Raw genomic sequence first — 23,981 nt, forward strand, 5'->3', positions numbered from 1 at the left:
CGATATCTGCAGAGGAGGTTGGTGATGTAGATGGGGACGATGTTGTGGATGGCTTTATATGTTATGGTTAGCATGAAGTTAATAACAAGAGTCCCCCTTTACATCAAAGTCCACAGAGTTCCCCTTTTACATCTGAACTCGCAGAGGTCCCTTTCACTGTAAGAGGGGACTCTGAAGACTCTGATGTAAGGGAGAACTCTAACATAAGGGATCCTCTGGGAACCCTGATTTAACCACTTCAGCCCTGGAAGGATTTACCCCTTTCTTGACCAGAGCACTTTTTGTGATTCTGAGTCGCTTTAACTGACAATTGCGCGGTCATGTGACGTGGCTCCCAAACAAAATCGGCGTACTTTTTTTCCAACAAATAGAGCTTTCTTTTGGTGGTATTTCATCACCCCTGCGATTTTTATTTATTGCGCTACAAACAAAAAAAGAGCGACGAGTTTGAAAACAACGCATTATTTTTTACTTTTTTGCTATTATAAATGTCCCCAAAAAATATAAAAAAAAATAGCTTTTTTTCCCTCAGTTTAGGCCAATACCTATTCTTCTACATATTTTTGGTAAAAAAATAAATAAAATCGCAATAAGCGTTTATTGATTGGTTTGCGCAAAAGTTATAGTGTCTACAAAATAGGGGATAGTTTTATGGCATTTTTTTTTTTTTTTTTTTTTTACTAGTAATGGCGGCGATCAGCGATTTTTATCGTGACTGCGACATTATGGCAGACACATCGGACAATTTTGACATATTTTTTGGAACCATTAGCATTAATACAGCGATCAATGATATAATATTGCATTGATTACTGTAAAAATGTCACTGCCAGTGAAGGGGTTAACCACTAGGGGGCGGGGAGGGGTTAAGTGTGTCTTAGGGGGAGTGTTTCTAACTATCTGGGGGCGTGGCTGTGAAAATTCAAAGTAACGTATGGGTACGTTACTTTGCTACTTTGCCCAGCCGTTCCATTCTGTCGACGTATATATGCCGACAGCGGTCGGCAAGTGGTTAAGGGGGAACACTGAGAACTCTGTATGGAGAAGACTCTGATCTAAGGGGAAACACTGTGCCTTCTGGTGTAAAGGGGAAATCTGATGTAAGGGGTGCTCTGAGAACCCTGATTTACCTTAGTGTACTCACTCAGAGGCCGGAGAGAGAAGGGGGAGACTTCAGTCACAGACAGGGATGGATGGTGAGCTCACTCACCCCTTGGCAGTCAGCACCTCTCATCCAGATGTATCTGAGGCTGCTGGACTTCAAATTTCCAGCCCCAACTTACTTTGCTATTCTGAGGCACAGCTCCAGGGATTGGAGTGTGGGCAGACACAGAGGGGTAGGGGCGGGAGAAAAAGGTGCAGATTGAACCCTCTCTACTGTCCCGTCTGTATGTGGGATGAACCGTAAGTGCTGACTTTGGCCAGTGTGAAAGAGAGTGTTAAAGACACTCTCAGCTTAGAAAACTGCAGCCAGCAGCCCTGCTGGGAAGCCACAGTCCAGTCTAAATAATGTGTCCGGGTTTGAGGCAGTCTGAAACCTAGACACATGATTCCAAACCTGAACTGTCCTGGTGAATCCTTGACAGGTGGCAACCCTAGCTTGTAGGAGGAGTTTTCATACTGCACTGAGCTGTCCTATCAAGATAGAGTACCCCTGACCTTCTGCTTGGACAGTGCTGATTGGCCCTGTGCTGATCACATGCACCCTCCCAAGAAAAAAAAAAATTGTCTAGCAATGTACACCAAACTGAGCATGTGCAGCCTGACTCCTAATGCTCTGTCTTATCCAGACATGTTCTGGGGTCAGTGGACGAAGGGGGGGATCAGAGAAGACTGGATCAGACAGCCTTTTTACACAATGCAGAGGATTAACCCTTTAGGTTCCACAGTGAGTATAACAAGCATGCTTTACTGCATCTACAGACTGATTTTACTGTTGTGGTTTTAGCATAGCTCCCAACTGTCCCTGATTTTGAGGGACTGTCTCTGCTTTGGAGCAATGTCCCTCTGTCCCCCTTTCCTCCTCATTTGTCCCTCATTGTGGTCTGATCTATATAGTTGTATATAAAATGCACTTTTTATCTATCAAAAAGTTTTTTTCCAGCGCTAAACCTTTCATCTGATTCATCTTAATTGCTGCATTTGTAAATTCCAAAAGCCAATATAAAGGAATAGTAGTGGTAAGAAAAATCACTTGTGGATTTAATCAATCTTGTTTTTTTTGTACAATTCTCCTTTAAGGGGGCGTGGCCAGGGTGTGTGTCCTATGTCTGCATACTTTTTCTGATAGGTGTCCCTCATTCATGTCTCAAAAAGTTGGGAGGTGTGGTTTTAGTAACACTTTAAAGTGGTTGTAACACTGAGCGCGCCACTGTCAACGGCGATATGCCACGAGTGGCGGCTTCGCCGAATGACAGCGGCGGAGCAGTGAGACCCACCGAGAAGATGGTGGCTCCAGACTACAGGGGACAGCGGTGACTTCGCTGGCTCCCGTGTCAGGTAAGTGACACATAATGGACTACTATGCGATGCGATGCGATGCATAGTAGTCCATTATGCTTTACCTTTGCAGGGAATCAAAGAGGAAGTAAACCCATCAGGGTTTACTTCCTCTTTAAAGGAGTTGTAAACGCTCAGGGTTATTCACCTTAAAGTGGTGTTGCCACCAAAAAAAAATTAGCTTAAAATTCATTAAAAAAAATAAATAATTGGAATTTTTTTTTTGTTACTCACCTCTAAATGCCTGTTGCTAGGGGGTCACTCGTAGTCTGCCTCCTTCAGTGCCTGGGCTGATGACATCACTTCCCCTCGGTGCAGGAAGGGCTCAGCTCTGCCCCCTCCCTCCTGTCAGTCAACTGAGACACGTGACAGGTCCCAGGTGACTGTGCAGCCAATCACAGCGCGCAGCGCCGCTCGGGCATGCGCAGCAGGTGCTCACAGTTAAAATGCCGGCACCGTGAGCGGCAGCGGGGGAACAAGGGGGGGCTTCGTTCCCCCGCATCGCTGGACCCTGGGACAGGTAAGTGTCCGATCATTAAAAGTCAGCAGCTGCAGTATTTGTAGCTGCCGACTTTTACATTAGTTTTTTTCAGGGGACACCCCACTTTAATGCATTCTATGCAAAAACCTTCTATGCTGCAGCTTCCCCCCCCCCCCCCGAGCCCCCCCTTTTTTTTTTACCTAAACCCGATCGTTCCAGCGTCTCGGGTCCTCATTGGATAGATTGATAGTATTGTCATTGGTTCCCGCTGTTGTCAATCAAATCAAGTGACACGGGAGCTGGGAGGCGGGGCCAAGTCGTGCTGTCTGTGTCAATGGATATAACAGCAGGACTCGGGAGCGAGCCCGTACAAGTGCCCCTATGGAATGTGGCTCTCCATGGGGGCACTTAATGTGGGGAGGAGCCAGCAGCGCCACCGGGGGACCCCCAGAAAAGGAGGATCGGTGCTGCTCTGTGCAAAACCAACTGCACAGAGCAGGTAAGTATAGGCATGTTTGTTATTAATACAAATAAGAGCCTTTACAATCGCTTTAAAATCTGGAAACACATCGATTTATTTTGGGATCTAGAGAAAATGTGGCGCAACGAAACCCCATTGATTTCCCCTTGCATAGCCAGTATAAGTGACAACTCTGCTTTCAGTTTTTAGAATGGGTGTGCTCATTAGGACCCTGAAGACGAATGTGATCTGCTTGTGAAAGCCACAACCAGAGAGGAAGTGAAGATATGGGTTATCCTTTGACCTAGAGGAGATTGTGTGATCATTGCAGCCCTGCCAGACGGTGCAGACAGCCACTGGCAACATGAAAAGGAGAGAGGGGGCACATAAAGGGGGTCCCGGGGCACAGCCCGCTGGGAGAGGAGCACAGGAAGGCTATAGGGGAGCCCCCCACAGGAGTAAGAGACGGTGAGTACTTCGTACTGGTAATCCTTACGTCATCTCATAGATCTGAACTTTGTTCTGTGCATCAGCGCTGGGAACGCCGGTGACCACAAATCTGATTGCAAAATGTTTTTTTTTGCCAGCGCAATCCAATTTTTCTCAAGTTTTGGGGTGGTGCGAATTGTGGCGTAAGAACGTTTTGATGGGATATGGGTGGTACTATTGGCTTGATGGGAAAAGTTTTTTGATATCGATAACATTAGGGCCAAGCGTACAGTTGAGTTTAGTGGTAAGTGGTTAAAGCAGTATTAACTCAAAAAAGGCAAGCATTTCTTATATTGCAGCTTATCAGTTCTTTGATTGCTGAATTCGTTTTCTTTTTTAGGCTTTCTTTTTTTTTCTACTTTCAGCTGGTGATCCAGCCAGCAAGTCTGTTGTTTTTTTTGTTTTTTTTTCAAAAGCTCAAGCTCTCCAGCAGAATGTATCAGTTCGCATGGATTAGACAAACCATTGGACCCTGACAGAGTTGGTTAAAATGATGAGGTCCTATTTATTCATGTAAAACCTTTACCCCCCCCCCCACAAAAAAAATAAAAATAAAACTGTTTATAAAATATGAGCCAGAGTTTGGCTTCATTTTAGTTAGTGTATTTAAATCTCCAGCCAAACAATAAAAAGTGTGCTATCCTTGTGCTACCCTGTTTCCCTGAAAATAAGACCTTGGGGGGGATAGGGCTTATATTGCAGCCATCACTAACAATCACGCTAGGTCTTATTTTCGGGGGAAACAGGGTAGGTATAAGTTAATAAATTACATAAGAGAAACAATAAAAGTGCATTAAATGTATGACGAACTCATCCTAGATTGACATATCAGTGCAAATAAAGTCTATATAAAATGTGCAATAAAAATAATAATTATATTTTATATATATATATATATATATATATATATATATATATATATATATATATATATATATATATATATATATATATATATATATATATAAAATATAAAGGAATGATTATAGCATGCACCACTGAAGGAAGTATGCTTGCAAAATGTAATTAATCGCTACCTTCGGTGGTGCATGTTATTATCATTTCTATAAAATATATTTTTTTTTTAACATTTTATATACTTTATTTGCACCGATATGTTAATTTAGGATGACTTTATCATATGTTTGATGCACTTTTATTGTGTCTCTTATGTGATTCATTAACTTATACTTAGCACAAGAATAGCGCATATTGTTTGGCTAGAGCTTTTTACACGTCCTTCTTGGATTGGTGATTTTAGATGCTGCTGTCTGGTAACCTAATTGAGTTTTTATTGCATTTGTTTTACTTTGTTTCTTGTCAGTTTTTTTTGCAAGTCCACAAATTATATCTTGGGTTTATTTTGTGTATTTAAATCTGCTAATACATTTAACACTCCCATCCCCCGCGACACAGGCAGCACAGTGGTGTAGTGGTTAGCACTCTCACCTAGCAGTAAGAAGGGTCGCTGGTTTGAATCCCAACCACGACACTACCTGCCTGGAGTTTGCATGTTCTCCCTGTGCCTGTGTGGGTTTCCTCCGGGTACTCCGGTTTCCTCCCACAATCCAAAGACATGCAGGTAGGTTAATTGGCTTCTGTCCAAAATTGGCCCTAGTATATGAATGGGGACCTTGGATTGTGGGCTCCTTGAGGGTAGGGAATAATGTGAGTGTGCAATGTACATTGATAGGGACAATTGTAGACACTCAGGTTGAACTAGATGGACTGGTGTCTTTATTCAACCTTGCTAACTATGAAACTATGAAACTATGAGACTGACAATGCTTCTGTTTTCTGCGCATCCTGTGCTCTTTCGTCCAGTGCAGGGCCGTCTTTAAGGCAGGGCAAAAGGGGCAGCTGCCCTGGGCCCTGTCATTGTTGTGGGGCCCAAAGCAGCTGCCTCATACTTGCCAACTATCCCAGTTTACATTCCCTTGTCCCTTGAGGTTTTAGTCCTGTTGTTGTGTACAGACGACTCACCTGCAGACCCTGTGTTTACACGTAAATAACCAGCATACATATGTAAATAGCTGAGGCCAAAGGCATTGATATGTAAATAAGGCAGCATTCATATATATATCATGCCCCCTGCAGTGAGGAGAAGATGTGCTGTAACCTACAGCAACCAGTGAGCAGTATTACTGTACAGCAATCTCTAGCAGCCAATCAACAAGCCAAAATCATGTGCTGTAACCTCGAGCAACTAATCAGTGAGCCTTAAAGTGGTTGTAAACCCTTACAACACACTTTGACCTACAGGTAAGCCTAGATTAAGGCTTACCTGTAGGTCCAAGAAATATCTCCTAAACCTATATGGTTTAGGAGATATTTGCCCGAAAACAGGCACCGCTGTCTACGGCGCATGCGCCGTAGACAGCGGCGCGCAGGCGCACTGAGCGCGGCATTCTTAACGATGGAGCTGCCGCGCGTGTCGGCTCCCGTGCGCATGCGCGGGAGTGACGTCATCGCGGCTTCGCCGAATGACAGCGGCGGAGCTGCTAGACACCACCAACAAGATGGATGCGGCGGACTACAGGGGACAGCGGCGACTTCGCTGGCTCCTGTGTCAGGTAAGTGACACATAATGGACTACTATGCGATGCGATGCGATGCATAGTAGTCCATTATGCTTTGCCTTTGCAGGGAATGAAAGAGGAAGTAAACTCATCAGGGTTTACTTCCTCTTTAAGGAGTGCTGTAACCTCTAGCAACCAGTCAGTAAGCAGTAATGATATGCTGTAACCTCTGGCAACCAATCGCAATCGCTGCCTGATCTGATACAGTAAACTGATTTTAAGTCTAGCTGCTATTTATTGTACGTCTCAGAGCAGGTGGAGAGCGAAATTGCATGGGGGGGAGGGGAGCCCTAAGAACATTTTTGCCCAGGGCCCAATCAATATTAAAGACGGCCCTGGTCCAGTGTGGGGGCACTCTAATACAGAAGGTGTGTAACTGGCCAGGTCCTCAGTTAAAAACAGAGGACCCCCAAAAAAAAAGTAATGCAGTCACCGCATCTAATGATTGGTAAGCTGCAATATATTACATTTTTGGTTTTGGGTTTTATGCTGCTTTAGTTTAGTCATTCATGTCACAATTTTCAGTCAACCACCAGAAAATGCAAATAAGGAGTAAGGGCAGTAATGGCCAAAAATAAAGCACTCTACCACCCACGATGGACAAGACTTTGGTCAATTGTGAGGTTGAAATGTGGAAATAAATTGAGAGTTTCCATCAAACTGGGATAAAATTAAAACGGAAAAAAAAAAACGTGCAATTTGATTGACTGAGCCTGGGTTGACACTTCATCGTGGCTTGCATACGACTACTCTAACAGAAGTCAATGCAAGTCGTATTGAAGTTGCACCAAAAGTAGCGCAGGAACCTTTTTCTAAGTCGGAGCGGCTCGAGTCGCACCGATTGGAATGGTTCCATTGCAGTTATTGGGGCGCGACTTGTCATGCGACTTTGAACTCTCAAGTCGCGGCAGCGTGACCCGGGCTCAAGCGCATGTTTGAAGGTAAATTGGATCCCATCTCCTCGTGACTGATCTCAGCAGCCATTCTATGGGGTAGTTTTATTAAAACTGGGGAGTGGAAAATCTGGTGCAGCTGTGCAGAGTAACCAATTGGCTTCCAGCTTTTTGTCAAAGCTTAAAGTGGTTGTAAACCCTTACAAACCAATTTGACCTACAGGTAAGCCTAGATTAAGGCTTACCTGTAGGTCCAAGAAATATCTCCTAAACCTATACGGTTTGGGAGATATTTGCCCGAAGACGGGCACCGCTATCTATGGCGCATGCACCGTAGACAGCGGCGCGCAGGCGCACTGAGCGGGACATCGTCGATGACGAAGATGCTGCGCGTCTCGGCTCCCGTGCACATGCGCGGGAGTGACATCATCGCTGCTCCGGCGAATCACAGCGCCGGAGCAGCGAGACCTACGGAGACCCACCAAGAAGATGGACGCTCGGAACTACAGGGGACAGCGGTGACTTCGCTGGCTCCTGTGTCAGGTAAGTGACACATTATGGACTACTATACGATGCGATGCGATGCATAGTAGTCCATTATGCTTTGCCTTTGCAGGGAATGAAAGAGGAAGTAAACTCATCAGGGTTTACTTCCTCTTCAATTGAACAAGCTGAAGTTAGAAGCTGATTGGCTACCATACACAGCTGCACCCGATGTTGCACTCTCAAGATTAGTAAATTAACCATGTGTCTTCAGTTACTTTGAGAAACATGTAACCCAAAGCTCCAAAATGCCAGCTTTGGGCTTATGGTAGAGTTGCCATCTCACCCCTTTAAACCCGAACACCTTTGAATTACACGGGTTCTGAGGCTAATTAAATACAGATAAGGCACCAAGTGGGTTTAATTACCACCTTAATCAGCCACAGAACCCATGTAATTAATATGTGTTTGGGTTTAGAGGGATGAGGTGGCAACCCTAGCTCATGGTTAGGCTGGGGTTACAGAATACCTGTAGTAAAAAAAAAATAAAAGACCCAACCCGCACCTTGTTTTTGGGCACCCTCTGGTGCTTGTTCCCGATTGCCACCAATTTAGCATTCCAGTACTTCACCCTCTTGATTTGTCCTGGTGACCATCCTCTCCTGGTCAGAAGGTGATGGGAAATTCAATCTTTCGAGGAAGACACCTGCTATGGTGAACATCGGGTCAAGGTAGCCTATTCATTCTGAATGGCCAACATACCTCAGCTTATGAAAAAATGCACCCTCACAATTTTTTGGCACTACAGGGCAGCACAACTAACCCTTGTGTGTACGTGCACCCTGAATTCTGTCCTCACATGACTACATGTATTGTATACTCAGCAGAACTTAACAAAACTGCTTACAGATACAGCCAGCCACCATGTGACCAATCTCATGATATATGGTGTTTGAAGGGAAAAGTGTCCAGATCTGCCCAGCACAGCAGTCCTATGAGACCTTCTATCTTTTAATTACAGTACATGAGGATGGAAGGAGGATGCTGATTGGGTGCAGGCCCATGGATAAGGGGGTTCCACTGGTCCCCCTGTATAGAGCCCAGGTCAGCAGGGGGGCCCAGACAGCAGGGTAAATGATACGGATGTGGGCAGGGAGGGTGTTTGGTACAGATCATGGGCAGATAGGGCAATTACTGGAACCATTCCCCTAAATGGCTCTTTCTGCAGCAGCTGAAAGCTGGCTTCTTCTCTCCCTCCCCGTTGTCTTTCAGCTGCTTCAGAGAAAGCCATACATGGGATTGTTTATAGCCACCCCACTAAACCGGTCACCCTTTCTGTGCACCATAAATTTGCCCCTGCTGCCTAGGCCCCCCTGTGTATTGTGTTGAGGTCAGGACTCTGTGCAGGCCAGTCAAGTTCCTAAACCCCAGACTCGCTCATCCACGTCTTTATGGACCTTGCTTTGTGCACCGTGCGCAGTCATGTTGGAACAGGAAGGGACCATCCCCAAACTGTTGCCACAAAGTTGGGAGCATGAAATTGTCCAAAATGTCTTGGTATGCTGATGCGTTAAGAATTCCCTTCACTGGAACTATAAGGGCGATTCCCAACCCCTGAAGAACAACCAACACCATAACCCCCCCACCAAATGATTTGGACCAGTGCAAGCAAGGTCCATAAAGACATGGATGAGTGAGTTTGGCGTGGAGGAACTTGCTTGGTCTGCACAGAGTCCTGATCTCAACCCAATAGTTGGGGGGGGGGGGCAGTCATGACCTGTGGGGTTGTTTTTCAGAAGTGGGGCTTGGCCCCTTAGTTCCAGTGAAAGGAACTCTTAAGGCATCAGCATACCGAGACATTTTGGACAAATTCATGCTCCCAACAGTTTGAGGATGGCCCCTTCCTGGTCCATAAAGACATGGATTAGCGAGTTTGGGGTGGAGGAACTTGACTGGCCTGCACAGAGTCCTGATTTCAACCCAAAAGAACACCTTATGGGATGAATTAGAACCGTGACTGCAATCCAGGCCATCTTGTCCACTTCAGTGCCTGACCTCACAAATACGCTTCTGGAAGAATGGTCAAACCTTCCCATAGACACACTCCTAAACCTTGTGGACGGCCTTCCCAGAATATATTGAACCCTATGGACTAAGACTGGATGCCTTTAAAGTTCATGTGTGTGTAAAGGCAGGCGTCCTAGTACTTTTGAAAATATAGTGTATTTACTGTACCTACAGGTAAGCCTTATTTTAGATTTTTCTGTAGGTACAAGTAAAGGATGTAGGCTTTACTACCGCTTTAAGTCATTCCAAGATAAGAAATCAAATTTTTAAGGCAGCTCTGTCAACTGGGGTATTCTTGGTGGTCCATGGAGTAGTCTGAAGAGTGTAGAAAGGATGAGAACATCACAGATCGGATGGTAGTCCATTAAGTCTTTATTGCATATATGACAAGAGTTTAGAAGCAAAGCCTACATGTTTCAGTGTTTCAAAGCTTCCCCTTCATCAGGGCTTAAAGTGGTTGTAAACCTTTACATATACCTAGTGAAGTGACTGGCCTCGGGTCATACAGATTAAACAAATCCTCCTCTATAAATTGTACCGGTTTTCTCTTGGTGTCAGGAAAACTTGTCAGAAGTGATTCATGCTGATAGCAGAGGAATGAAGCAGCAGACAGAAATGGCACTAATGCTGCGTACACACGATCAGACTATCCGGCGGACTTAGTCTGGCGGACAAACCGCCGGAAAGTCTGCTAGACTTTCCGAGCGAGCGGACCTGCCCACACACGACCGGACTTTTCCGGCGGACTATGGCGGGAGTCCGCCGTACTTTTGAAATGAACGGACTTGCCCACACACGGAGGAAAGTCCGTTCATTTTGAACGCGGCTCCAGGTAGCCGGGACTAGCGAAGGAAGTCAATGTCACCGCCTTCAGCGGTGAGATTGACACCTCAATGGCTCCGTCACCTGGTATGAACTTAAAGGGGAAGCCCTACGCCGGAAAAATGGCGTGGGGGACCCCCCCTAGGTCCATATCAGACCCTTATCCGAGCACGCTGCCCAGCCAGTCAGGAAAGGGGGTGGGGACGAGCGAGCGCCCCCCCTCCTGAGCCGTACCAGGCCACGTGCCCTCAACATGGGGGGGTGTTTTGGGGAAGGGGGGGCCCTGTGCCCCCCCCACCCCAAAGCACCTTGTCCCCGTGTTGATGAGGACAAGGGCCTCTTCCCGACAACCCTGGCCGTTGGTTGTTGGGGTCTGCGGGCGGGGGGCTTATCGGAATCCGGGAGACCCCTTTAATAAGGGGGCCCCAGATGCCGGCCTCCCACCCTATGTGACTGAGTATTGGGGTACCATGTACCCCTACCCATTCACCTGTGAAAAAAAGTGTAAAAATAAAACACAACACACGTTTTTAAAATGATTTATTGCACAGCTCCGGTGGTCTTCTTCCATCTTGGGCGTCTTCTCGCCGGACTCCTCCGCTATATTCTGCTCTTTTACTAGCTCTTTCACTAGTGAAGGAGCCCAACTTTCTTCTTCGCCACCGCCCGGCTTTCTTCTTCGTCGCCGCCATCCGGGGGTCTTCTTCCGACTTCGGGGGTCTCGTCCCCCTCTTCGGTTCTTCTTGCCGGGCCTCCGCTCCTTCTTCCAGCTCTTTTACTGGCGGTGGCCCGGTCTTCTGGCACCGCCTTCTATTCTTCTTGTTCTTCTTTTTGTTCCTTGAGATGTTGACTCTACGCTCTCTCTGGCCGCAATGACAGGGACGCGGTGCGCGGCGACTTATATAGGGCCAATGGGCGGGGTCACTGGGTGATGTCCCCGCCCATTATGATGTCACAGTCCCAGAGGACACACTGTGTTGAGTCAACATCTCAAGGAACAAGAAGAACAGAAAGCGGCGACAGAAGACCGGGCCACCGCCAGTAAAAGAGCTGGAAGAAGGAGCGGAGGCCCGGCAAGAAGAACTGAAGAGGGGGACAAGACCCCCGAACTCAGAAGAAGACCCCTGGACAGCGGCGACGAAGAAGAAAGCCGGTCTCCTCCGCTTGTGAAAGAGCTAATAAAAGAGCAGAAGATAGCGGAGGAGTCCGACGAGAAGAGCCCCCAGGACGGAAGAAGACCACCGGAGCTGTGCAATAAATCATTTTAAAAACGTGTGTTGTGTTTTATTTTTACACTTTTTTTTCCACAGGTAAATGGGTAGGGGTACATGATACCCCAATACTCATTCACATAGGGTGGGGGGCTGGTATCTGGGGGCCCCCTTATTAAAGGGGGCTCCCGGATTCCGATAAGCCCCCCGCCCGCAGACCCCAACAACCAGCGGCCAGGGTTGTCGGGAAGAGGCCCTTGTCCTCATCAACATGAGGACAAGGTGCTTTGGCATGGGGGGCCGCAGGGCCCCCCCTTCCCCAAAGTACCCCCCCATGTTGAGTGCACGTGGCCTAGTACGGCTCAAGAGGTGGGGGGCGCTCACTCGTCCCCACCCCCATTCTTGACCGGCCGGGTAGCGTGGTCGGATAAGGGTCTGATATGGACCTGGGGGGGACCCCCACGCCATTTTTGCGGCATAGGGCTTCCCCTTTAAGTTCATACCAGGTGATGGGGCCAACGAGGTGTCAATCTCGCCGCCTTCGGCGGCAACATTGACTTCCTTCGCTAGTCCCAGCTACCTGGAGCCGCGTTCAAAATGAACAGACTTTTCTCCATGCGGGAAAGTTCATTTCAAAAGTCCGGCGGACTAGCACACATGCGGCTGGATTGTCCGGTGGACAATTTTTGAGTCAAAACTAGTTTCTAAGTCCGCTGGACTTTTGTAGAAAAAAATTCTGCTGGAGCCCACACACGGGCGGATGGTCCGCCGCACCAAGTCCGCCGGATAGTCTGATCATGTGTACACGGCATTAGAGCTCATATTTCATGTCTGAGGTTTACAACCACTTTAAATGCTAGCAATAATTAAAGTGAATACTGGAGAACAAGTTGAAATACAATAATTTTATACTGATTCTCTTTGCCGGTCTGGTCTGCTGACTCAAATCTATACAGTTTACTTTTATATTGTCTTCAATTACTACCAGCATTAAGCCCTGGTTGGGGGGATGGTGAGTCCCAGAAATGTGTTTGGATATACCCAAAGACCTTTTGCCATATGCTCTATAAAGACTTACCGGACTCAAATTAGATTGGTGGTTGTATATGGGGGGAGCGCCTGGTACAAAAGTTGATCTCATTTAAGGGTTAAGAGCATCAAATACAGCCAACGCGTTTCAGGGGAAAAAAGCCTCCGTCCTCTTTAGGGATTGAGCAGTTGGTAGAAGAGTCACGACAGAATGCACTAGGGAATTTGTGTTGAAGTTTAACTAAAGGCAAAACTTTTTTTTTTTTTTTTGGTTTTGGATAGAGTAGAGATGGATTAGAAAATCTGTCAGTTTTTATTGCAGTCTGTGCCCCCCGTTAAGGATATTCTCCTTCTCTATTTGTCCTGTTACCATTATCATTGAAAGTAATAGAAAATCCAAAATTTTGGGTTGTCCCCAGAAAAGTAATAGAGAGCAAATCTTCCAATAGGAACACTGGTACTGGTGACCTGGATTCCCTTAAAGTGATTGTAAAGTCTTGTTATTTTTAGTTAAAAATAACAAACATGTTATACTTACCTGCTCTGTGCAGTTGGTTTTGCACAGAGCAATCCCGATCCTCCTCTTCTCGGGTCCCTCTTCAGTTCTCCAGGCCCCTCCCTCCTGTTGTGTGCCTCCACAGCAGGCAGCTAACTATGGGGGCACCGGAGCCGAGCCACAGCTCTTGTGTCCATTCAGACATGGAGCACCGGCCCAGCCCTGCCCCCTTTCTCTCCTCATTGGCTGGCTGACCGACTTTGACAGCAGCGGGAGCCAATTTCTAACTCTGAGGCATGCGCAGGAGAAATCGCCATACAGCGATTTGCAAATATTTCCTAGACCGTGTTAATTTTGTGAGCATAAAGACGAACAGAAAATGCAAAATAGGTAGGTGTACTGTAATCGGGGTGAGAAACCCTGCCAATTATAATTGAAAACCAAACCCGAATCATGAAAGGCCACTGGGGGTAACAACTTTTCCCACGTAAAAAAAAAGCTCCACATTTACAAAGCATGGAGGTATACAATACCCTGTGTGTCACAATCTGCACAAAAATTTGGGGTAAAGATTTCTGCATTCGGGAGCATAAATCTAGTGCCCACGGAAATCCATGGACAGAAGGAAAATTGTCCACATCTTTTGATGCCATGTTGAACTTGTTTGGAAATAAGGTTGGCAGAATAACAGCTAGACACCAATTTGTCACTCAATGATCTGGCCCATGAAAGTAATTTTGGGACGTGGGCCAATATATTTACTGAGGATGGGGACCTCCTGTAATAGTGGTCAATGGTTTGTCGATATATTTTACGTAATCTCCAATGTTGTTCAGAGTATCTTGTAATATATTTGACTGAAGGATTGGATCTATCGACCGTAGTCTTAAAAAGAAGTTAACCGTGGGTCTGACGCAGTGCTTTGTTAGAAACGCTGCGTAACAGTGGTTTGCTATATACCCTAGAACTGAGTCAGGTTTGAAGAAGATTGACCTGTGTTTTGAAATCTTCGAGATGTGTACAGTTTTGGCACAGCCTCAAATATTGAGCATAAAAAAATGCTTCGGATGAGCGCCATTGGGTAGGCACTATCGGCGTGTAACAATGTGTTACCAGCTGTCTGTTTTCTAAAAAGCGTAGAAGCTAGACAATTGTCTTGGTCTTTGAAAATTGGAAGATCCAAAAACATAATCTGATGAGAATCACTTGCGACTGTAAATTTTTTAATTGGACTGGTTCCGATTCAAGATGTCAACAAAGGTGGCCAATAAGTCCTGAGTACCCATCCAAATAATAAATATATCATCAATATAGCGCATCCAACATAATGTATGATTGTTAAGTAATGACAATGAATCATCATAGAATGCGTTTCCACCCCCCAGGTACAGGTTGGCATAGGCTGGTGCACAATAAGTGGCCATAGCCACCCCCTGCATCTGGAGGTAGTGGGACTCCTTGAATCTGAACCAGTTCTAGGTCAGAATAAAGCAAAGAAGGTCCAATATAAATTCACAGTACTCCCATTTGTGATGGTCCTGCTCATGTAGGAAGGTACGAACCATCCCAATGCCCTGCTCGTAAAATGCCTCAACATCCAAAGTCACGAGCAGGGCATCGGGAGGGATGACCAATCCCTCAATCTGTTTGAAGAGGTCAGGTGTGTCTCTAATTTAGGGCAGTAAACCCAAAACGTGGGTTATAAGAATGGAGTCGACCAATCGGCTAGCGTTCTCTGTCAGTGAGCCAACACCCGACACAATGGGTCTCCCGGTGGGCGGCATCGGGTTCTTGTGTACTTTTGGCAATGCGTAAAAAAATTGCCTCTCAAGGTTCTGTATATTAAGGTAATTGTAGTAAAGATCCTGGTCATTTAATCCCTTCTGGTGGGCAGAATTGATAATGTATAGGTATTCAGTCTTAAATTTAGTAATGGAAATCTGTGAATACCAGTCTTTGTTACATATAATATATTTATGAACATCTTTTCATAATTGGCTTTGGTCATCAAAACAATGTTACCCCCCTTTTGTCAGCCACCTTGATCTGGATGATTCTGTAATCTTTGGATAGCCTGTAGTTGTGACCGTGTTAAATTATTGTGTCTGGGGGTAATAGTCATCCGTTTTAATATTTTTTACTGGGCTCAACAAAAAAAAGCCCACACATTGGGATTGGTCATCGGGTCAGGGAATCTTTGGGATTTTAATTTTATTTTAGCAGTGGGTATTGGAGTTGGTGGGACAGGGATAGGAGGCAACTCGCTTCTAATGGCTCCTCATTCTCCTCCAGTAGAAGCATTAGATCACGGAGGGCTCAAAGTCCTCCATGGTGTAATGCTTAATCCTTTCAGTTAGTTGTTTATCCTGTTTAGATCGAAGAAGGTCTTTGTCAAACTGCAATATAACCGCACTCTGGGATTTACTGTTACTATGAAATTTCCTCTTTTTCATATTCCATGTAGTTGCATTAAGGTTATATACAGTTGCAATATTTTATATATTTTTGGTTGGTCTATCAATGTGGATTTTAATATGTTTTTTTCTTTATGCTTCTATAATAAAAATATATTTTTTTTGTACATTTTTGTTTGTCGTGCCTAAAAAGTCTAAGCTCTGTTTATCCTAACTCCTCCTATAGTTCTACTTTGACTTGATGAAGACTAGCATCTACCGGTGACAAAAAAAGGCAGCCAAAAAGTCCTTTAACCCCTTGGCGCAGACTGCAGGCAGTTATGGGGACAGTCGGCAGGTGGGCCTATTATGTACCTGACTGTGGAACCCGAGATTATGAGGGTGCCCTCTTGCACAATTCCCATCCAAACACCCCTGATAGTGGAGACAGGGACTGCTAGGACAGTGGAAGAGCGTAGGTGCCTGGAAGCTGTAGGAGTGAGCTGTAGCTTGGAGACCCAGGAGTCCTTCCAATGGTGGTGTGGAGTCTGGTTACAAGCCTTGCTCAGGGAGAGCCAGGCAGATAGGTGCAGAATCAGGATCGGGTTCAAGGTCGGGAACAGGCAGAAGTAGGTAACGTGCTGGTGGTGGGGTACCAAATCGGGAAGCAGAAATGTAGTCATAAATCCAAGCAGAGGTCGCTAGCATAAGCGAGAAGCAGATACAATAGGCAGGGATGATCCAAGAGAGGTGTCAGACATAGCCAGGACAGGAACAAGGTTAGCAGACATGCATTAAGAGTCTGGAATACAGGAACCAAAGCTGAAGACAATCCAGCACTGAAGCCAGGCAGACTCTCAGTTAAATGAGGATTTGTGCGGGCATGTGCCCGCATGTATGTGCACATTCTAGTCCTTGCCAGTCTTGAGCTTCTATGCTCGTGACTCTACACATGCGCATAAGAATGAGCACCTAACGGCCCACAAATAACTCCATATGAACACTGGTGTGGTCAGGCCGTCGAGCAGAGGGGGAGGAATCTCTCTGATCTACAGGGCACTATCATCCAGGCAGTCCAAGACACCTTATATGCTGGCATGGGAGGAGGATTTAGCCCAGCACTGGAGATTGGAAACTTGGCAAAGGAATTTCTCACAATCCTACAAAGGTGTTCTTAATATCGGTCTCATAGAAGCTAGCTTAAAAGTTTTTACCAGTTAGTATTTTGTTCCCTCGAAGTTGGCTAACATTTTTCCAGCGGCATCCCCCCTCTGTTTTCGGGGCTGCAACTTACGGGGTGACATGCTCCATGTTTGGTGGTCTTGCCCCAGAATACGACATTTCTGGCATAAAATGTTCTCATGGATCAGCAAAATCGCCTCAATGCCTATTCAACCGTCTTACCTCGCCGCTCTCCTCAATTTCCCTGTGAAGGAAGCCACCAAGATTACACAACGCCTCATCTATTTTATTTTGCTGGAAGCCAAGCTTACCCTACCTAAAGCCTGGAAAAAAACATCTGTTTCAAACATGCTGGCTAGAAGAAAGATCTCCTGGATTATGAACCAAGAAAAGATGGCAAGTGTAATCTTGGACCGCTCCGATAAATTCCTCCAAACTTGGGAACCATGGGCGTCATTTGTGGAAGTCACACTCTCGCACTGACCTCCAAAGCACCCCATACTGGACCATGCCCCCACCCCCCCCCCCCCCCCCGGACGACTAGCTTCCACTTTTCTCTTTTTCTACTCCTCTCTTTTCCGCTCCTTCTCTCTTTGTCTTTCTTCTCTCTTTCCTTTCTAGCTACAGGGTTAAGGCATCCCTACAAAGTAGCCAGCCCACAACCAGGATCAGATTTCATTTACAACCCGGTAGGGGCATTTCTCCCTGATTCTAGAGTCTCTCTGGTGACGGGGATGGTATAATTGAATTTCAACGGGTTTTCACCCCACGAGGGTACATTAAGTGGCACAATGTACATTATTTGCCCAAGCCTGATGGCTGCAGGGTGCTCAGAAGCCAATTGATTAGTTTAGACATGTCCTGTTTTTAGCCTTGTTAGAAGATTGTTATGGTTTTACAACTCCTAAAATTAGGGCCGGGGGGTTGGGGAGAGGGGCGTTCTGCCGCAGCATGATCCCTTTTGGGGAGGCGGGGCGTCCCCCCTTCTGCTAGGCCCCCCCCCAAGCGAGAGTCATCGACTGAGCCATCTCAGGCACCCAATCGCTGTCACGCCCCGCTGTCCACTTAATCTGACTGGTCGTGTAATCCCTTTTGTCATCGTCTTAACCTAGTTTTGGGCTTTTGTGTTCTTTTTACCTGATGTAGTGTTACTCACTTGGAGATTGTTATTCACATAGAGTCGATGGGCCCCATTATGCCTTTGTATTTCCATGTACTGTTACTTCTTGTTTGAAATAAACCTCTATTGAAACAAGAATGAGCACCCACTGCATGAGATTCCTGACTGGGCCCTGGAGCTAAGTGGCCACATATTTGCATGAATTCATGTGAATACATCGGTATTGAGAGTGTGTGCCCTGCGCGCTCGCGACACAGTTACCGCCACTTAACGGAAAGCTGCTGATCACTACTTTAGGATCATGTGACTGCCGTTACAGCCGATCACGGCAGTCAAATGATCATAAATCCTGCCCAACCCCCCCCCCCCCCCCACCCCCTACATCTTGAACCCCTTAAAGGGTCAGGAGGCGCAGCTGAAAGGGGTTACGTGAGATGAACTTTTGTACCAGGCGCTACGCCATGCACATCCAAGAATTTACAGTCTGGCGAGCGCTGTCTTTTGCTGTCGGAGAGAGGTAAAAGCTTGGGACCAGAACAGAAGCCACCCATAGTATATTGTCAGGGCAGGACTTAGGGTGGTGGGGGCCCCTGGGCTTGAGTCACTTTCGGGCCTTACCTTCTATACATTACCGTATTTATTGGCGTATAACACGTGCTGGCGTATAACACACACCCCACGTTTAGGAGGAAATTTTAAGGAAAAAAACTTACATTTAAATGCCCATCAATGCAGCCTTATCAGTGTCCATCTGCAGCCTTGCCCATCCATCTGCAGCCTTGTCCAGTGTCATTGCAGCCTTGCCATTTGCAGGCTTGTCATTGCAGTCTTGAAGTTTAAAAATGGCGCCGCCGAGATACAGAGTCTTGTACATCTCGGTGGCTCTCGGGTCCTCTCGCAGTCCCGAACGGAGCCGAGAGTAGTCGAGTGTACTTGGCTCGGCTCACATTCACACCCAGTAACTGTGAGCCGAGCCGGGTACACTCGGCTATGTATCTTGGCAGGGCCCCCTATTGGGTGGGGCCCATGGGCTTGAGCCCAGTCAAGCCCAATGGTATGTCCTGCCCTGTATATTGTCATCACAGATCTGCTTCTTTGAAGGAAAAAGCACCTTACAGTATAGCCAGTAGGATTTTTCACTTCTGTCGGTCCAATGCTATCATACACCCATCTCACATTAGATTTATGGCACTCTTATCCTTTCTACACGCTCTATGGGAGAGGAGATCCAAGGACAGAAGGCCAGTCCATGTTTATCAGGGGAAACTATGGCGAACCCGAGGGGATTTTTAACCGGTCCAATCAAATATTTCTACCTACCCAAAATAGTTGGGACCCTTCCATAGACAAGGGTTCAAATTGGATGTATGTATATGTATGTACAATAAATTTTGGTCTTTTTTTTTTTATTATGGTTTTTTGTTTTTGTTTTGTTTTTTTGACATTTAAATGTTTCTTCTTTCCTTCCAGCCTATCGAATTGGTTGTTCTACCTGAAAAGATTTGGTTTGAGCCTTGCTGTCATTTATATATGTATCCCTTTCATCATCAGGCTCTTCCCTGCAATACTAGGCAAAGTTGTATATTTAAACATGGGTGAGTACCAGATGCAAGGATTGTCCTATCAAACTGCTGGCCATGTCCGGGGCCCTCTAGGGCCCACATTTTTTAATTTTTGCAAACTCTTTCTCTAGTAAAAATCCCTCTGTTTGTGGACTTCGAGAATCCCGGAGCACTCCTGAACCACACCACAAATTTCTACCTCACAGCTGACGAAGGGGTGACCATCGGCGTCTGGTGAGTGGTCATACATGGTGCAAGCAAAGTTGGCCACGCGTTTTTATGAGATGTAATCAGGGCTTTTTTCCAGACTTCTGAGCCACCCCTAGTCTTCGCCCCCTACCCACCTCTTGGCACCCTCCCTTCGTTCCCCAGCCTACCCACCTACCAGTCCTTTTAGAGAATACAGAACCAAGTGTCATTTTTTGGTGCTAAGTCATTTGTATGTCATTTTCTAATGAGAACAAGAAAAGCAGAAAAAAAATAGATTTCATGCAGCCAGCAACAAATAAAGCACACAACAATATACCCCTCAGCAACAGCAGACCCCCCACAACAATACACCCCCCCCCCCAGAAACAATATATCCACCCCAGCAACAATAGATTTCCCAGAAACAATAGAACCCTCCCTCAACAGTAGATCCATCCCAGCAACAACTGACCCCCAGAAAATGATTCCCCCCCCCCCACCAGCAACAATAGAGTCCCCCAAAATAATAGCTCCCCCAGAGACAATAGATCCACCCAGCAACAATATACCCCTCAGAAACAGCAGACCCCTGCCACTATAACCCCCCTAGCAATATTCGATCCACCCCAGCAACAATAGATCTCCCAGCAGCCAGAAACAGTAGACCCCTCCCAGCAACAATTAACCCCAGCAAAATATGACCCCCCCCCAAAAACAACAATATATCCCCCACAATAATAGATCCCCAGCAACAATAGAACTACCCACTCAACAATAGAGTCCACAACAATATACCCCTCAGCAACAAGATAACTTATAGCAGCAGTGGGGCACTATTCCTTCCACTGACACCAGTGATGGGGCACTATTCCTTCCACTGACACCAGTGATGGGGCACTATTCCTTCCACTGGCACCAGTGACGGGGCACTATTCCTTCCACTGACACCAGTGACGGGGCACTATTCCTCCCACTGACACCAGTGACGGGGCACTATTCCTCCCACTGACACCAGTGACGGGGCACTATTCCTCCCACTGACACCAGTGACGGGGCACTATTCCTCCCACTGACACCAGTGACGGGGCACTATTCCTTCCACTGACACCAGTGACGGGACACTATTCCTTCCACTGACACCAGTGATGGGGCACTATTCCTTCCACTGACACCAGTGATGGGGCACTATTCCTTCCACTGACACCAGTGACGGGACACTATACCTTCCACTGACACCAGTGATGGGGCACTATTCCTTCCACTGACACCAGTGATGGGGCACTATTCCTTCCACTGACACCAGTGATGGGGCACTATTCCTTCCACTGACACCAGTGATGGGGCACTATTCCTTCCACTGACACCAGTGATGGGGCACTATTCCTTCCACTGACACCAGTGACGGGGCACTATTCCTTCCACTGACACCAGTGACGGGGCACTATTCCTTCCACTGACACCAGTGATGGGGCACTATTCCTTCCACTGACACCAGTGATGGGCCACTATTCCTTCCACTGACACCAGTGATGGGGCACTATTCCTTCCACTGACACCAGTGATGGGGCACTATTCTTCCCCCCTGATACACCAGTGATGGGGCACTATTCCTTCCACTGACACCAGTGATGGGCCACTATTCCTTCCACTGACACCAGTGATGGGCCACTATTCCTTCCACTGACACCAGTGATGGGGCACTATTCCTTCCATTGACACCAGTGATGGGGCACTATTCCTTCCACTGACACCAGTGATGGGGCACTATTCTTCCCCCCTGATACCAATGATGGGGCACTATTCCTCCCACTAGTACCAATGATGAGGCACCATTCCTTCCGCTGATACCAATGATAGGGCACTATTCCTCCCAACAGATTCTTTTTTTTTTTTTTTCATGATCGGTGATAACAGTCAACAGGACAAATAGAGAGGGGGCGAATCTCCCCAATGGAGACACAGACAGCAATAAAAACCCAGCTGGTGTTCTAACCCCTCTCCACTCTAAAAAGTGTTTTGTCTCTAGTTATACGTTAAAGAGTAATGCTGGCCATACACTAATGGCCAAATTTCGGCCGATTTTTCATATAGACTGTTCGTTTGGATATTTTTGAGCCGAAAAAACGAAGGACAAGTTTGGAAATTTTTTGCCGAACAAACGATAAATTGAAAGGTTAATGTGTTTCCTGTCCAACCTGTCTGCACTAGGTATATGTAAAAAAAACGAACATAAAATGTATTTATTTATGTCCACTGAATGATTTATCGGTCATTACATGATGGCAGCATCGTTTGCACTTGCGGCCGAATGTTCGTTTTTCAAAATTGGGTTTGACCGATTATTTTGTATAGTGTATGGCCAGCATAACTTCACTGATATCAATGATGGGACACCATTCCTTCCACTGATACCAATGATGGGGCACTATTCCCTCCACTGATACCAGTGATGGGGCACTATTCTTCCCACTGATACCAATGATGGGGCACTATTCCCTCCACTGATACCAATGATGGGGCACTATTCCCTCCACTGATACCAATGATGGGGCACTATTCCTTCCACTGATACCAATGATGGGGCACTATTGCCTCCACTGATACCAATGATGGGGCACTATTGCCTCCACTGATACCAATGATGGGGCACTATTCCCTCCACTGATACCAATGATGGGGCACTATTCCTTCCACTGATACGAATGATGGGACACTATTCCTTCCACTGATACGAATGATGGGACACTATTCCTTCCACTGATACCAATGATGGGGCACCATTCCTTCCACTGATACCAATGATGGGGCACCATTCCTTCCACTGATACCAATGATGGGGCACCATTCCTTCCACTGATACCAATGATGGGGCACCATTCCTTCCACTGATACCAATGATGGGCCACCATTCCTTCCACTGATACCAATGATGGGCCACCATTCCTTCCACTGATACCAATGATGGGGCACCATTCCTTCCACTGATACCAATGATGGGCCACCATTCCTTCCACTGATACCAATGATGGGCCACCATTCCTTCCACTGATACCAATGATGGGCCACCATTCCTTCCACTGATACCAATGATGGGCCACCATTCCTTCCACTGATACCAATGATGGGCCACCATTCCTTCCACTGATACCAATGATGGGCCACCATTCCTTCCACTGATACCAATGATGGGCCACCATTCCTTCCACTGATACCAATGATGGGCCACCATTCCTTCCACTGATACCAATGATGGGCCACCATTCCTTCCACTGATACCAATGATGGGCCACCATTCCTTCCACTGATACCAATGATGGGCCACCATTCCTTCCACTGATACCAATGATGGGCCACCATTCCTTCCACTGATACCAATGATGGGCCACCATTCCTTCCACTGATACCAATGATGGGCCACCATTCCTTCCACTGATACCAATGATGGGCCACCATTCCTTCCACTGATACCAATGATGGGCCACCATTCCTTCCACTGATACCAATGATGGGCCACCATTCCTTCCACTGATACCAATGATGGGCCACCATTCCTTCCACTGATACCAATGATGGGCCACCATTCCTTCCACTGATACCAATGATGGGCCACCATTCCTTCCACTGATACCAATGATGGGCCACCATTCCTTCCACTGATACCAATGATGGGCCACCATTCCTTCCACTGATACCAATGATGGGCCACCATTCCTTCCACTGATACCAATGATGGGCCACCATTCCTTCCACTGATACCAATGATGGGCCACCATTCCTTCCACTGATACCAATGATGGGCCACCATTCCTTCCACTGATACCAATGATGGGCCACCATTCCTTCCACTGATACCAATGATGGGCCACCATTCCTTTCACTGATACCAATGATGGGCCACCATTCCTTTCACTGATACCAATGATGGGCCACCATTCCTTTCACTGATACCAATGATGGGCCACCATTCCTTTCACTGATACCAATGATGGGCCACCATTCCTTTCACTGATACCAATGATGGGCCAC

The 23,981-nt window shown here is 46.6% G+C and overlaps 1 protein-coding gene across 1 annotated transcript in view; it reads left to right on the top strand.

Annotated features, from left to right (window-relative positions):
* Positions 1-3,715: 3,715 nt before the first annotated feature.
* ABHD12B (abhydrolase domain containing 12B) overlaps positions 3,716-23,981 on the top strand; it is a 62,839-nt gene continuing 42,573 nt past the window's right edge. Inside the window, exons 1-3 of the mRNA XM_077466787.1 lie at positions 3,716-3,908; positions 19,675-19,799; positions 19,898-20,000. Of these exons, the coding sequence (XP_077322913.1) occupies positions 3,805-3,908; positions 19,675-19,799; positions 19,898-20,000 (332 nt within the window). The 5' untranslated portion in view covers positions 3,716-3,804. The remainder of the gene's footprint in view (positions 3,909-19,674; positions 19,800-19,897; positions 20,001-23,981) is intronic.

Source organism: Lithobates pipiens, unplaced genomic scaffold (genome assembly GCF_037356315.1).
Source record: "Lithobates pipiens isolate NorthernLeopardFrog02 unplaced genomic scaffold, aLitPip1_a1.2 Scaffold_37, whole genome shotgun sequence".
Taxonomy (NCBI): Eukaryota; Metazoa; Chordata; class Amphibia; order Anura; family Ranidae; genus Lithobates; species Lithobates pipiens.